The sequence below is a fragment of the Rhinolophus hipposideros genome, assembly GCF_964194185.1.
Source record: "Rhinolophus hipposideros genome assembly, chromosome: 19".
Classification (NCBI taxonomy): Eukaryota; Metazoa; Chordata; class Mammalia; order Chiroptera; family Rhinolophidae; genus Rhinolophus; species Rhinolophus hipposideros.
Window position 1 is genome coordinate 31,622,464 of NC_138065.1, and position 17,120 is coordinate 31,639,583.

Genomic DNA, 17,120 nt, shown 5'->3' on the forward strand with positions numbered 1-17,120 from the left:
CGGAGCCTTGGTCATAGTGCTCTAGACCACTCAACTTGGACCTGATGGTCTGAGATCTTTTTATTTTTTAATTTTATTGGGGAACAGTGTGTTTCTCCAGGGCCCATCAGCTCCAAGTCTTTGTCCTTCAATCTAGTGGAGGGCGCAGCTCAGCTCCAAGTCCAGTCGCCGTTTTCAATCTCTAGTTGCAGGGGGCACCACCCACCATCCCATGTGGGAATTGAACCGGCGACCTTGTTGAGAGCTCGCGCTCTAACCAACTGAGCCTTCCGGCTGCCCCTCTGGCAGCTCAGCGGCAGCTCGTTGTCTTCAATCTAGTTGTGGAGGGTGCAGCTCAGTAGCCCATGTGGGAATCAAACTGGCAGCCCTGTTGTTCAGAGCTCTCGCTCTAATCTACTGAGTCTTTCGGCCACCCGGGTCCAGGATCTTTTTTGTTTTGGTATTCTCCTGCAGTCACTCGGTAAATGTGTGCTAAGCAGATACAAATGAATAAGTGCCCCTGCCTCATCATTTAAAGGGGGGAGATGTGTTCCCATTCAAAGGTTTGCTTTATTATGTATTCTGTCTGACAACTGTTTCCTGCTTTAAAAATTCACAGGAGGAGGGAAAATATCACTCTGCCTGCCTGGGTGGTGGGGAAACAGCCACTAGAGTGACATCTGTGTATCTCTGTGCATGGAATGGGCTGGGCATAGTTCACTCCTCCCACCCACCCCACTCCCTTGCAACAGTGGATACTTATGGCTCTGGCTTCATACAGATTAAATTCAAGGCATAAGCAAGGTCCAGGAGTTTTATACCTCCGTGGTAAAAGTGTATTTAAAGGGAAACAGTATTTTAAAATTAAATTTGAAAAGCATTCTTGTGCCTCCTTTTTTTTCTTTTTCTTTTTAAATACCAGAAACCTGCTTGGATTCAGCTTTCTTATGTATTAGCACAAAGCAAACAAGTTGAAGGACGGATTGTTTTGGTTAACTGAGCAGGAGGTTCAGGTATAAGGAACACTTGCATTCCAGCTAGTTGCTGGCCCCTGTGCTAATAATCACAGCGATGCTTCTTTTCCTGTTTCATCTTCAACAACTTTGTGAAAAAGATATTATTGTCCCAGTTTTCAGATGGGGAAACTAAGACTGGGGGTTAAGTGATTTGCACAAGGTTAGGACAGTTAGTAAATGGTATAACTAAAATATTCCAAGTCAGACTTTTTCATTTTACTGCAATCAAAATGTCAGGGAGGGAGAGCTCAGAAAGAAACTTTTTCAATAAATAAAACTCATTGCTGACAGTTAATAACCAATTAGGAATTTATTAGGAAATAAATTGAGATCATAAAAACTAAATAAAAGGTTCACGATGGCAAAAAACCAAAACCACGCAGTAGATTCTTTGCCTCCCTTCCTACTTTTTGAAGGAATTCTCAGTTTTGATCATACTGAGTGTCACATTGGTGGGGAGGAAGGGCGTGGTACTGGTTAGACCATCTTTAGGAATTTGATTTTACTCTGCTGATCTAGAACAGAACACTGCCCTTTCTTTTCTCCTCCATTTGAGGGATACTCCAGGTCATCGATGGCTTTACTGTTGGATGTTTGTTGAGGGGAGCAGGATGCAGGGAGTGGAATGAAAGAAAATTAATTACCTAATACTGGAACATGGTTTAAATAAGGAAAGTGACCTTATTGCCCCAAGAAGAGATTTTGAGATTACACATATATAGTTCTTTTCCTGGTCTCCAGATACCATTGAAAAGCCACCTGTTCCTCCCTTGCCTTCAGCTGTCTCGATTCTTTTCTCTGTGTCTGGTCAGCAGCACCTGAAGCCTTTAACTCAACTCCACCAGTAGAGGCAAGGTTCTCGCTCCAGCTTCTGTCTCATAAAGATGAGTGCTGACTATGGGCAAAAAATTGATCACGGAAGTGATCGATAACATGCGTGTGAACTTGAGGGAGCTTTTACCTTCGCATACCCGATTTACCGAGAGGGAAAACTTCGACCATTGTTCCCCGTCTTAGGGATTCAGATCATAGCTTGACACAGTTCTAACCCTTCCGGATTTAATGGAACCTGAAATGGTAATCCATCATACCTCTTTATCAGATTGTTATTTATTTTAATGGTTCACCGAGTGACAGCCAGAGTTAACTAGTGAACTGTGAACATGACTGAAAAAATGATTTCCGGAATTACAAGTAGAACCATGAGTGAGAGGAAGGAATTTGCATCCATCACCTTTCAGAATTTTGGCTGTTTTCTGAGCAGTTTGGTCATGTTTTAAGGGTTACAGTTTCTTGGTGAATTCTTCCTCATTAGGAAACCTTTAGAGTCTCCTGGGATAACCTCCAAAGAGGGGCCTTTGAGGGATTCAGGATGATTCCCTGCAAGTTTCTCACCTCTGGGCCCTGAAATGCTGCTCCAAACCTCACAATTAGGCATTGGTGGGAATTAGGGTATCACCCAGGGAAGATTGATAGCAGGTGAGCTGGCAGCCGGAGCAGATGGAAAGGAGAAGGTGACAAAGGAGCCTGTTTTCATGCAGATGTTCCCATGCAGAAGCACAAAGGAGCAGAGGGAACAGGTTGTGAGCAAAGCAACAGAAATAATTTGGTGTAGGGCTTGTTTTTTGTTTGTTTTATACTTAATTTAGAGAGTAAGAGCACACTTGGAGGCTTGGTTTGTGACTGCTGCTGACGGTTCTCTCCAGAGGAGAGTGAGACTGTTCATTTCTTCACTCATTCTTCAAGCGTTTATTGAGTGTCTGCTGTCTGCTGGGCACAGTGCTGAGCATCAGGGATGCTGAGAATAATGACTACCACGGTCTTGGACCATGAGGAGGCGGCATCCGGAGAGAAAGACATGAGTAATAAACCGTCCGTGACAGGGCTGTGTGCGATGTGCTGTCATGGAGATTTGCATCTGGGTGAGCATGGGAGGGCCAGAGAGGGCCCCCCAGAGAAAGCAGGGTTTTGTCTTTGTTTTCACATGAGAGAGGGAGAGAGAGAAAAGAAACACCCACTCTTGGTTAAAAGTTCACACTGTACAGAAAGGTACAGAGTAAAAGTAACTCACATTTTTCACCTTTTCTTTCTGTCTTCATCCTAAGTGGGAATAGCCATAAAATCAAAGCCTTGACGTGCAATGATACTTTTTGCTTAATACATTAAAAGAAAGAACTATTACAATTTAAAATGTTTTTTCTACTTAACCCCGTAAATGTCTCACGTGTCACCAGTGATTCACAGTCACACTCGGAAATACTGCCGTGTTGCTTCTGAGTTTAGCCATGGGCAGATGACCCCCCACCTGCAGACGAACCATTGCAGCAGGAGACAACCGAGGCAAATGCAGGTCCTTGAACAGCTGTGGGGTAGAAAGGGAAAGACACCATGTTAAGAGTTCAGAGGCCTGGGGTCCTGGCCTGCCACTGCCACTGCCACTGACTGGCTTGCAGTAATCAGCAATTTCTTTGACTCCCCCTTTTCCGAGATCATCTTCTCTGTAATAAAAACATAATGATGTCTCCCTAACGTGCTATACAGCGTTATTGTGAGAATCAAATAAGAGGATATGTGCTAACATGCTCTAAAAACTTAAATTGCTACAGTTATAGAAAGAATTCATACCATGCAGTTTTGTTCTGCCTCTCTCCTTCTGCTACTTGGTATCATAATAGGAGCATGTTACCCTACTGGGTAAGAACACACTTACATATGTTTGGATACTGGCTCTACCACTCACTCATTGTTTGACCTTGAACAATTTATTTAATCTCTGCAAATCTCAGTGCCCTCATTCGTGGGGCTAATGATAAAATGGGGATAATGATAATAGCCCATGGGGTTGTTTTGAAAATTTGATTAATTGTCCTGGGAAATCTAGTCTCTCACTGGTTAGACAAAGGTTGAGAGAGGTCAACTCAGAAAATGCAGCACAGCAATCGTATTTTGACTGTTAGAGCAGAAGGGATTGCATTTCCATAACCTTATCTTGTGTTTGGAACTGCCAATGTGCATACACAAGTGGGAGGTGGCAGCTTCGCCCTGTGAGCGTTCAGAAATCCCCGGCTTTCCACAAAAGTTCCATGCGGAATAGAGGAAGAGGCTAATTAAGATAGGCTCAAACAAAGATGCTGTGCATGCCATTGGCATTGCTCCAGGTGTGATGGAACGCACCCTGGGAGGAGCTGAGAGGGGCTGGATGTCAGCGGAGGTGACCAGTGGCAGGTGTGTGTCCACACGCCAAGAAGACCCGGGCTCACGGAGTCTCTCCACCCTGTCTGCTTTTCTTCAGTGCAACTGAGAGAGATGGATGAGAGGCCTTAGGAGACAGTTTCTTTCACTGGCCAACGTGAAGCTCCCAGGAAAGCATACTAATCCACCATGAAAATCAGCAGCTGTCCAGATGCTCAGGGCTGTAAAGAAATAAAAAATGGACCTGGTGGAAATTGGGTCAAAAACCAAATGCCCTCTTAAAAAGGGAATCGTCCAGCTGCACATCTGGGTCTTTTGTCTTTAGAAGTCTGATTGCTCTTTCTCCTCCTCCTCTCTTACAGAAAATGAAGGAGTACCTGGAGGGCAGGAACCTCATCACCAAGCTACAAGCCAAGCACGATCTTCTCCAGAAAACCCTGGGAGAAAGTGAGTGTGGGTGCTCTGCTGGAGGTCTGGCAGTGAGGGGAAGGCCGAGCCCTGGGCTTTATCACTGAGCCGCCCCCCGAAGCCAGGTGGGCCCGATCTGGTGATATGAACGCATTTCTTTACGTAGCCTGTGTGATGGGGAAGCACACGCCCCGACGACTGCTTGAGTAATGGGAAAGGCCACGGCTTAATGAAGCACTGATGTGCCTCCTCTATTTGTTTAAATGGAGCGGGCGTGCCGTCTACCCAGTCTCTCTCCTCCCTGCCTCCTCTGTCATGACTGGGCTAAACGGGCTGATGGGTTATTTACTCTACAGACACTCTGTGAAAACTCTCAGCTTCTCTGTGGCGTGATTGAAGCTGGAGCAAGAAGGTAGGGAGCTGGGAGATGAGATATCCAGCTGTTCTGAGGAGAGGAGAGGATTCTAAAGGCAAGGGTGATGGGCAGACTGCTGCTTTCTGTAGCGTCACGGTAGAGCATTGGTTTCCGTCTGCTCTGAGCGGTTCTAACGCTACCTGGCAGCCCTCTCTGCCTTGGCCATGCCAAGGCCAAGCTGCTGAATGGACCGTCTCGTAGGGTGATTTTAACCAGACCCTGGGAAGTAGCAAGGCCGGGAACGGACTGGCACTCTGGACTTTCTCTTCTCAGCTGTCAAACAGGAGGGGAAAGTTGAAAGAGAAGCTTCCCTGGGGTTCTTGGCACCGTGCCCAGGTCTCTCAGCAGCCTGTGATTAATGGGATTCCCAGGATGGGGATGCCTCTGAATGCCTGGCCCCTCCCCCCTGCCCACTAATCTCCTCACTTAGAGATGGGAAAGGGGAGGCTGCAGGGCAGATGTGGCAGCACCAGGGAAGGCAGAGCTGCGCTTCCACAGAGCTCTGACATTATAAAAGACAATCGTGAGCACTCTTCAGACACACAGCAAAGTCTAGGCAAGTGTACAGTGCGCCGTGGCTCATTGACCCCAGGAATCAGAGCTCTGCTTTTCATACCACAGCCTCCTTCCCACCCTTCTTGCCTTGTCCTCCTCCTCCCCCAGGTGATTAATTCTTGGATCTCTAATGTCTTTGATCTTGTGATTTTTCGGGCATTTTCTTTTATGTGAAGAAAGCCTGTTAGGTAACGTCTGTTCTCTTTCCTCCCCACCACCCAGGGGACTCGGGCTGAACAGATTTAGGCATTGAGTTCCAAACTTTGCTTATAGAAAATCTTTACTCTAGGGTTATCAGATTGCTCCATGGGGAATCACAGGAAAGCCCAGAACTACTTGAAACAAGTTGTAACCATGATTTCTTTTTGCCAAGATAATCGAAGCATAACCCATAAGTGAAATAAGGAACCAAGCCCCGAGGAGTGAGAGAGTGTGTGAATGGGTTTGCACACACACATACATGCACCAAATGTGCTACTATGGAGGGACAAAGGTTGATGACCATTCATTAGTGCTGCAAATTGCCTTCGTCTAAAGATGACAAGTTCTAGCAATAAGGAAAAATATGGCTGCAGATCCTCCTGTTTGCAAGTTGTCACGTCCCTGCCTTCTGTATGCATTTATCACCATAATGCAGAGCCCCTTGTTCTTGCCACAGAGGGATAATTGATGTGCATGAATATTCCAGAATGGAAATGGGACAGATGTTGAAAATAGTGGCTCAGGATAATATTTTTGCAGATGAAAGCTGAGCCTTTAGTAATGAGAGGCTGTTAGGGGTGGGGAGGGTGTTGCTCAAGACGAGCTGAACTGTAATCAACAATTAGCAACCTTTAAAGGCCAGGAAAAGGCCACCCTCCCCCAGCCCTTGGCGCTGCCTCTCCAGGAGCCGGGAGGAGTGTGAGAGTTGGTCTCTCCGTCCCCAGCTCAGCCCCGGTTTTCCCTGTTTGTCTAATATAGGTCCAATACAGACCCGAAGACAGCAGCACAGATTCCATCATGGCCCATGCACACGTGCATGTGTATTTTTCTAAAACATAATAATACTTCTTACAAACATTGAGATTTTTCAGTTCCATTTTGTGAAGCTGTCTGTGACCCATTAAACTTGATGTTGGGGTCCACTATTGGACTGAGAACCGTGGTCTGATAGCAGTATCAGCATTAAGTCTCATGTTTCCCTCGCCACCCCAACCTAACCTACTAGGAGGATTCAGTGTGAATTTAAAACTGGAACTTCCACACTCGCTTGTTTCTCCCTCCTCACCACACACACCCCGCATGCGCAGAAGAAAAGCTGAATTTCATCTACAGAAAGGTTCTCATCATTTGTTCTGTAACATCTGATCTGCCTTGCTGTTGTTCCCCTACACCCACCCCTTTGGCAAGCAGAGTTGGCATACTAAGGTTTAGGGACGCCATCAGAAACAGACCTTGCCCAGAAAAGGGCTCTGGGAGCTTTCCTTCTGTTTTGCCTGGAAGGCCGGTCACACTGTGACACCAGTGGCTCTCTGGGCAGACGGACAGACACAGTGATTCCTAGAAGCAAGTTTCTCTCTTTCACTCCTTGTGCTTCAACATGTGCTTTTTGCTTTTGTCTTTCCAACAGGTCAGCGGACAGATTGCAGTCTGGCCAGGTAGGTATGGCCTGGAACAACCCTGGGAAAGGATGAAGAGAGGCCTGTGGGTAGAGAGTTCCTAGCCCGGGAATGAGCCAAGTAGTCCAGTTGCAAAGGCGTTGGATGGCTTTGCAAAGGAGTGGTCTAGGGCGGAGGTTGCTTCTTCCCTTTGCCTCGCTGACCCCACATGGCCCCAAATGGAAATGGGTTTTCTGTGATTTAGGGGAAGAGCTGAGCAGGACCGTGAAGGGAGTTATCATTTATTGAAGTAGTCCCAGAGACTCCCCAAAGCCCATACGTTGCAAGGAAAAGAAATGTTCGACACTGGAGGAAGGGTCCTGGTAACCTAACCTAAGCTGCTAGACTTAAACATGTAGGTTTTGGGAAGTCTGACCCAGAGAAGGAAGATCAGAAGATAGCACTTGATCTGAGATTTTCTTATGCATGGAAAAGATGACAGCCCCTAATTAGTGATTGTTGCTGGATAATGAAATATTACATTGCACTGGCTTGCCAAACAGCATTGGTAGAAATCCTGGCCTGATGTACAATTATGCAACCCTCTCAATCTTTCCCCACCTTCCCCACCCCAGCCAAATATTTTCCCTCCTAGTCATGGAGCTGCTGTGAGAAAACTTGTGAGCTTGTGGAGAGCAAGGCATTCCATTCAGCCAACAGTTGTCATATGCCTAAAAGTGTGCTGATTTAACTAGACAAAGAGCCTTAATGGGCCGGACTCCTTAGAGACCCTGGGTTAGCCCATTATATCAACCACTTATATCTGCCAACACACACAATAATCATGAGGCCATTTACAATTATAGGCTTGTTATTTAGAAATAGCTTCATTTGGCTTTCATCATTTTGTCGTTGTGGATTACAATAAAGATCCCATTAACTTGATGACTGGAGGGAACGAGGATAAGGACAATGGAATTCTGTGGAATCTGTCTTGGTGCTACAGTCCTGGTTTAAGTTCACCTGAGGTCCCACATCTGCCGAAGGCTCCATGGGAATGAAGAGTTGCGCTGAATTCCCTTATGCTGTGTTATTTCACTGTGTGACCTTGGGCCTTTCTTTACTCTTCTCTGAACTCCAGTTCTCTCATCTCTAAGACAAGAAAGAACATTCCACTAGATCTGAGGAGCTCTAGGATTCCAAACAAGTTCTCAGGGGCAACTGGTAGAAGGGGCAGAGGGAGCCCAGGAGCCAGGCTCTCATCCCTACCTTCACTCAGGACAGGCCAGCCCTGCTCTCCTTGCTTGGGCCATTGTGCCTCTGAGTCAGATTCCCTTGGACAAAAGCCTTTTGAGGCTCAACACAGCTTGAAAAGCATTGACCTAGAGGATCATCCAGGTTCCTTCTAGTCTGGATAGTCTACTCTCTGAATCCCAGAAAAATTGCTCTCTCTCTTTTCCCTAAGGATTTCCAAAAGAGAAAACTGTAGCTTTCTTTGGTGTTCACTAGTGTCTCCTTGCAAGCAAAGAGATCTTCTTATTGCCAACCCAAATATATTTTACTGCCGATTGAACCAATTCCCTCCTATTCTGATGTTGAATAGTAGCAGACATTAAAAGCAGATACCTTGTGCTTTTGTGAAAGCTTTATTGGGCTTTATTTGGAAAGTAACTTACCGAGTCTCATAGCCATTTCTGGGTCTGAACTGAATAATGGGACTTGTTTCATTAACCACTGCACAGCGTGTTTTTAATCCCATTTTCCTTTTCCTCCCACTTGCTGGATCGGTCCTCTCTGGTTTGGCGTGGTCAACTGCAGGCGTAGCTCCACCGTGAGGAAGCAGGTAAGGGCTCAGCAAGAGCCAGGCAGGTCTGGTGCGAAAATGATAACATCTCACAGACTTTTATGGGACGCCACTGTGGGCAAGACAGACACTTTTCTGACTTCATGCCTGCATTTGGAGTATTCCATTTCGTAATAGTATGTTTAATATTATGGCAGCTTCATTGATTTAGCTTGTTTAGCTGGAGTGGCTGTGGTCTTTCTTATTTTCCTCTCCTCTCTTCATTTACCCTCTTACATACTAGATAGAGGTTTGGTTTGACTGCAGCAGATTGTGCCCGTGGTGAGACCACAAAAAAGGCCTCACACTTCGTGCATATGTACCAATATGGCAGAAACTCACAGCAGCAAATCACCTACAACGGGCACTCTCGCTTAAGTTTGCAGATTTTTGTTTGTTTCTAGTGGTGTGGTCATCCTAGATGTGTTTCTAAGACATGGTAAAAATGCAAAGATAAATCTGGTCTAAGAATGATAAGCAAGAGATGTTGAACTCTGCAATTTTGTGCATGACCTTCAGTATTGGATTAAAATCTGGCACTGGGCAGCTAGCTCTCATGACCCGTGTTAGGAAGGATGTTAGAAAACGGTAGATAGATAATCCACATCAAGGGGTAATCTAGACAGCACTTGTGCTTGTTTAAAAAAATTAATTGAAGTATTTTTTGCAGTTGCAAATTTGACTTCCTAATTATACTTTATGGCAAATACTAAAATGATTTTCTATCCCCTAAACTCATAGCAGCTATGCAGTAGACAGTTAGCAGGGAGGAGGTGGGGAGAACTCAGAAATGTCTTTATGTCTGCTCAGGGGAAAGATGATAGAGGAGGCTTTAAAAAATCATTTTGGGTAATTCACAGTGGCTCTGGCCACAGGGAGATAATCGAATGTAGAGGGCTCCTGGTTTCTGTGATGTCGGCAGCCCCAGCAGGGTCTTCAGCCGATCTGACTGCTCCAGCTGGCTGGTCATTCCAGCTGGGGAACTCGGATGACATAGCCCTTGCTTGTCTTAGCTTTACTGTCACTATTTTTCCCCTTCTCTACTTCGGATCTCATTTTAACGAGAACACCATCAGATATGATACAATTACACATTTTTTAAATTAAAAAAATGTCATTGCAACTCTCTTTCCTCTTGTTCCTGTAATTTCTTTCTTCCCGTTTCTCTCATAATTTCATTTAACACTAGAGAGGAATGGAGTGACTTCCAGGGATAACTTTGTACATTTAAAATTAATAGGTGGATCTCTTAAAGAGAGAGCAAGCCTTTTTTTCCTTCAACGCTAAGAACAGGGTTGAATTTTTTTTTTTTTTTTACATTTTTTTTTACATTTTTTTATTGGGGTGACAATTGTTAATGAAATTACATAATTTCAGGTGTACAATTCTGTATTACATCATCTATAAATCACAGGGTTGAATTTGAGGTTTGTTCCTGTCAGTTCAGAGGAACCGAAACTGGGCCTCTTACTCATAGGTGGAATATAGGTCCGGGGATCTCACGGCCTTTACTGTGGCTGCAGGAGTGCCGGAGACCATTGTTTGGCAGGTGCTATGCACCCCTGGTTGGGCTCACTGTCAGAGGGGAACGACACCCATCTGGTTTGCATTCTGCTGTGCCTAAGTAGTTGCAGGCCAAGCATATTTGCCTGGGGCTAGATTTGTGTAAGAGTTCCAGGATACACCAAAAACCCCAATCAAATAAAGACCTTGTTTTCATTCTGCTGCCACAGTTTCTCTCCAGCAGCTCAAATCTAATGGTAGATTACAAAAGCATTTTTCTGAGTCAAGAGGGTAAATAGTAAGTAATTTAGAAGATGAGTCATATTAGTAACCAGGAAATAAATATTTGTTTGTTTGTTTATGGCAAATCAACCAAACAAGAAGAAGAATCTGGTAGCCTTTATTTTTGAGGGTCCCTAATGGTTTGTAGTCTTTTTTTTTTTTTTGCTGTTTACTTTTTTTATTTTATATTTTTTATTAGTTTTAGGTGCACAAAACAATGTAATAGTTAAACATTTATCATTTATATCTCTCACACAGTGACAACCCCTTCGCCCCCCTTGTAGTCATTTTTGACCCTAGCAAAGACTAGGTTCAAACCATTCCAGCACTTTCTTCACAACACAAAGACTTGCCTCAGCTGCTGCTTCCGTATTTTCCCTGCTCCCTTCAGTCCAGTATTTCCTCTTTCCTATTAGTTCCACATCTCCTTTGCTGGCCCTTTCTCTAGTCCTCTAACTGTAGACATTTCCCCAAGGCTTTGCCCTCTTTGGACTTCTCTCTATATTCTTTCCCTTGTCACTTTTGTTTCCCTAGGTGAATCTTGCTCTCCTTTCCCTCGTGTCCACTTGTTCTGTGATGCACTCAGTCTAAATCTTGCATCTAACTGCTGACTGATTGCTGGACGCTGCTGTGTGACTTGAGATAACACCTCCTACCCTCAGCATCAATCTCTTCACCTTCCCCACCACCTTTTTACTTCCTTAGCACCCTCTCTAACTTCTACATTTCTCTTAATGGGAACCCTCCATTCTTCACACCCCTGAAGTCCCAAGTCTTTCCTTTGATGCCTCTTTTCTTCTCATTATCCACATCTAATCAGTTGTCAAGATATATTTTCTCCCTTTGTGAAAACAGGAATCTAACCAATATAACAGACAATGGTACTGGCAAAAGTCCTAACTCTATCACTCATGAGAAATTGTGCCAGACAATGGTGTATTTAGACATTACCTGGCTGTCTGTTTTCTCCTGCAAATCACTGGACCTCTGCTTTACTGTCATTTCTAGTTATGCCTGCTGCTTCCTTTCTCCCTCCACTTTTGGTTTAAAGTTCCCTTAATCTGACTGAATGAGGATTTGGCCCTATTGCCCTTGAAGACCCCTTCGAACCCTGGGATTAAATGACCAAGTATATTGTAAACAAAAGAATTAAACTGACATGGATTCTAATGTTGGAGGAGGGAAGGAGATAGAAAGAAAGGGAGAGACAGACTCCGAATAAGAACACACAGAGACACTGCTCCATCAGTTGTGTGCAAAATTGATGGTGAAGTGAGGGTCTTTGGGGCCGCTGAGGAGGGTATAAAGCCTTCGTGATTTTGTCCAGTGTATGCTCCTGGACTCTTCGTCCCCATTGGAGCAGGGTGGACTAGGAGAGTACTCTTCTACAGTGGGACCGGTCATCTGGGGCCCACTCATGTCTGCCACATACTATCCCTCTGGGCTCTGTGTGACATACTTGTAACTACTGTTAACCATGGACATGCAAGTTAATACCTTTGATCCTTGTTTTCTGCAACCCTGCATGCATCCCTTTAACTACCATGGATAGTCCATTTCCTGTAAGTCTGGACAGAATCGTGCACTCCTGTAACTTGTCAAATCCAGCAACATGTGAGCATCCCAACCTCCTTCTTTTGGGGGTCTTTATTTATAATTGTAGGACCAGAAAAACTTTACAAATCCTCATATCACTATTCCCATTATCACTGCTGCTATTTGTAAATAAAAAATATAATAACACTTGTAAACATAAAAAGACTTCCAAGAAATGGGTTTCATTTTTTTTTTTTTTTAAATAGTGGAACCCAGTTTTTTTCACTAAGAGTATAGCAGAGCTGATAAGGGTTCTTCCTCTAAGCTCGCCCTGGCTGGGCTGGATGGCAGAAGTCAGTGATGGCAACAAGAGGGCAGACACTGGAAAGCTAAAGGAAGCAGATGGGTTTGGGGATTGAAGGTGAGCATTTGGTCACCGAGACCTTCCTGACTGCAGCCCCACCTTGGCCCATGCAGTATTCCCTTTGGCAGCACTCTTGGTTTCAAGTAAGCTTGGGAGCTAGAGGCCATGCCAAGCCTCCTCTCAGCCCGACTTCTCTGTGAGGCCCAGCTGCTTCACTCAAGTGGCCAAACCCCAGGGCTACAGTTGGAAATTCAGAGCCAGGGAAGGGGCACAGGCCAACCTGTGAAATGGACAGAAGCCATAGGCCCCTCCCACTTGAGAATCCAGTCTCTGTGGACTCTCTGCTTTCTAACTAGGTTTAGGGACCCTCTGCCCGATCCCTTTTTTCCCCATAGCTGAATAATTATGTATTTAGTTGCACTGTAAAATCCTACTGGATTTTAGCAATATTTGGTATGCACACCTGGTAATGTTTGCTAAGCTCCTAGGATGCAGTACGGGTGGTAGTGAGATGTTCAGTCTCAGAGGGAGAATGCCTGGGTTTGAATCCTAACTCTGCCACTAACCTGCTGGATCACCGTAAGCAGCTGTTTCACCTCGCTAAGCCTTTATTTCCTCACTTGTCAAATGAGGGTAATCACACTGTGTACCCCATAGCGTTCTTACCAGGACCAATCCATCTAAAGCACTTTCGCATAATATGTGGCCCAACGCGTCTGTAAATTCCTCTGTAAATGGTAAGCACGAACATTCACATGCCAATAGGAAATATTACTCTCCTCACCATCAATACCCTCCCCAGTTTGTAGACACCAAATTGAGGCCCAGCAAAGTTAAATAAGTGGCAGCATTGTATAGCAAAATGGCGGAGCAAAGATTGACATCTGGGAGGCCTACTTCTTTGCTTAGTACCCATTGGTCTTCACCATTACCAAGAGTTGAGTTTTTTCTTTCTTACTTTTTATGCCAATCCAACTCCCATTCTGATGCTCCCATGGGTTCATTATACTGCCTTCAACTGATATTAATAGAGCATCTGCTGTGTGAGAGCATCATGGCCAGCACCAGACACCCAAGAGCTGAAGGAAGATCTGCCCTGTGGAGCTCAAGTGTAGTGGTGACAAATGCAAACAATAATTACACACACACAGTTAAGGCACAATCAAGGCATGAGGGCCAAGGCCAAGGTGCTGAGACTCTGTAGACAGGGCGCTGATCTTCTCTGGTAAGTCTGGAAAAACATCCTTAAGGAAGTGTGGTACTTGCACTGAGACTAAGGATTAGGGGCCTGGGATGAGGAGAGCATTCCAGCTGCAGGGGCAGCTCACGAAAGCCATAGGCAAAAGAGGACTTATCCGAGGAACAGAAAGAAGGCCCATGTGGCTGAAATAGAGCAACTGGGGGAAGAGCAGAAGAAGATGAAACTGGAGGCAAAGGCAGAAACCTGGACACACAAGGCTGTGTTAAGAAAGTCATGAGGAGTCTTGGAAAGAGGTTAGCCTAGAGAGTAAATGATCCGATGTGCACTTTTAAAGATTGCCTAACCACTAGATAAAGGAAGAATATTGGAGGACAACAAGGGTGGGAATAGAGATATTGATGGATTGGACTTGGTAGCAGTAGAGATGGAGAGAGGTAATGGATTTGAGAGACGTTTAGGAGGCAAACTTGACAGGACGTACTGATTAATTGATTGGATGGCTGGGGGTAGGAGCCGGTTTGGGATAAAAGATGATCAGTTACATGTAGGACATGCTGGATTTAAGGCATCAGTTTGGCGTTCTAAGTAGATGGTTGTGTTTGTGTTCTGGAGCTTGGAGAACAGGCTGGATGTGTCTCTATGGACCAAGCACTGATCCCGCTGAGACAAGTTCTGCACACGTCGGCCCCTTTTCTCTGACCCTGGGCTCTCCCCGTTTAAAAGTTCTAACATTGTGTTTCTCTTTGGCTTCTCAGGATTCCAGCCAGGCAATTCCTCTGGTGGTAGAAAGCTGTATCCGCTTTATCAGCAGACATGGTAAGCAGGATTATAGCTTCGCCCATATTTGTGCAAAGTTGGGAAGAACTTCCAGGAATTTTTTGTACAGTAAGCACAGAGATTGACTTCCTATCCTGACATTCTCAGAAAAGGAATAAAATTTTATTTGTTCACATAATGTTTGCTACCTCAGAATGGCTACACCTATACATTGAGAGAAAGACGTCATGTGATTTGACCCAAAATGCCTCAGCCACTTACCACACTTCCTTTTGTAGAGTGAGAGTGAGTTTTAAATTACAGCTGTTATGTGAATAAGTACAGCTGGTATGATGTGTGACGGTAGTTTCGCCATTACTCACTGTCTTTGCACATGTCGGTATCTCCCACTGCACGGCCTTGACCCTTATGTCACATTGGCTTTCTGCATCAGACTGCTTTGAAAACAACTCCTTTTGTAATGTTGCATTGATTCCTAATAACATTCAGTTCTTGTTCTGGTTTGGTCTCACTGGATACAACGTCTCCAAGAACTCAGTTAAGAGCTGATCTTAAAATTATAGCCAGCATTTGAGAGTCTGTGAGGGCTGGCTCCTTCTCAGTCTAAGTCAAGTCATGCTGTCTTCTGCTTGGGCAAAGCTGAGTCTGAGAAACTTCATTCCTTCCCCGCCAGCTCCTAGGCTGCTTGGACAGATTAGGGATAGAGATGAATTGCCAGATAATGGATCTTACAAGCGTAGTAGTGTTTAGAAAGCACAGGTGTGTGAGCTAACACCATGAAAATTTCTAGGAACTGGGCATCAGAAATTGTTTTCAGATGTTGTCCTATCTCGTGATAGGGAAAGAGGCAGAATGACCTTGGAGCTAAGGAGGTATGGAGATGATTGCTGGTCTCAATTCATGGGCAGCAATTCTCTCCCCCTTCCTCTCTCTCGATAAACTGTGATGTTGGTTGGGTTCATTTTTGGCATAGTAATTATTTTAGCATACCTATGACTTATCCCATTCTAGTCAGCTACAATTTTTTTCATTGTATCTCTATTCACTTGAAGTAACAGCATTTTATATCATATTGAATAGTCAACAAATATTTATCAAACTCTTGATCAATGCTGGGCATCATTACCAAATAGGAAAACAAAAACAGGGATAATACACCGTTGCTGTCTTTACCTGGTTTTTTGATTCAGTTAGGAGAAAATAAATGAGCAAATGAAAAGTTCAAAAGAGATAAGCTATAGTAATTCAGAATAGCAGTATAAGAAATTTTACAAGATAGTAATGATTAATGGCTAAGCAGTTGGCAAAGATAAGTCCAAACTAAGTTCAGGGGAGGGAAACTTGTTTATGCCTAAAGGACAATAGGAAAAAGAGAGTCTGAACTCCTATTCTTTCATTCCATTTATTCATTCACCAAATATATATGTTAGTTACACATTGTGTGCCAAGAAAAAGTCCCTGTCTTCATGAACCTTGCATTCTACTAAAGGACAGATGAATAGGTGACCATGTGTGCAGTTGATAAATAAACAAAGCAATATACAAAGCGTGATCAAACAATACAGTGAATGTTTAAATAAAATTTAAAAATTTATTACAGTAAAAGGTACATTGCCATTAATCACCCTCAAAACAGTCCCCCTCGCTTCAAACACACTTATCCTATCACTCTTGCCACTTTCTGAAATAGTTCTGGAAGTTCTCTTTCGTGTCTTTAGTTGCACTATCGAGGCTGCCTCGATGTCCTGAATCATTTTGACTTTGGGGAAGAGCCAGGAGTCTCACGGTACCAGAGCTGGTGAAGAAGGTGAAGAAATAAAAACACCGTAATGTTTTTATTTGACAGAAATTGCCATATGACAGAAGCGATGTGTGACATGGAGCATTGTCATGATGGAGGATGATTTATAACACACTTTAAAATACACCTCTCAACCGTAGCTCACACCCAACTGACTACACTGAGCAAGTTGAAACTTGTCAGTCACTGTTACTAAGGTTCCATGCCTCACTTTCCATATTGAAGATCCCTGTCTTTCCGTTGGATGGCATTTGGCAGCAGCATTCACCGTATTTTTTTATCACAAGGAAAGGCTGCATGTCACACATCACTTCTGATATGGCAATTTGTGTCAAATAAAAACATTACGGTGTGTCCTCATCCACTTTACTCAGCCGATCTGGCAACTTCTGGCTCTTCCCCAAAGTCAAAATGACCATGAAAGGTAAACGTTTTGAATCAATTCAGGTGTGTCCACACAATGGAATACTATGCAGCTACCAAAAAAGAATGAGGATCTCCAGGAAATGACATGGAGAGATTTCCAGAATATATCGTCAAGTGAAAAAAGCAAAGTACAAAAGAATATTTAAAGCATGCTACCTTTCATGTGAGAAAAAAGAGGGTATAAAGAATATATATGTGTTTTCTCACTTTTGTCAGAAGAAATACAGGAAGGATGAATCTAGAAG

At 44.2% G+C, this 17,120-nt stretch overlaps 1 protein-coding gene across 4 annotated transcripts in view; it reads left to right on the plus strand.

Annotated features, from left to right (window-relative positions):
- Positions 1–17,120, plus strand: part of SRGAP2 (SLIT-ROBO Rho GTPase activating protein 2) — a 231,310-nt gene that overhangs the window by 182,188 nt on the left and 32,002 nt on the right. For all 4 annotated transcript variants that reach the window (XM_081026382.1, XM_081026383.1, XM_081026384.1 and 1 more), the window contains exons 11-14: positions 4,550–4,634; positions 7,175–7,202; positions 8,961–8,985; positions 14,627–14,687. In XM_081026382.1, coding sequence (XP_080882508.1) covers positions 4,550–4,634; positions 7,175–7,202; positions 8,961–8,985; positions 14,627–14,687 — 199 coding nt within the window. The remainder of the gene's footprint in view (positions 1–4,549; positions 4,635–7,174; positions 7,203–8,960; positions 8,986–14,626; positions 14,688–17,120) is intronic.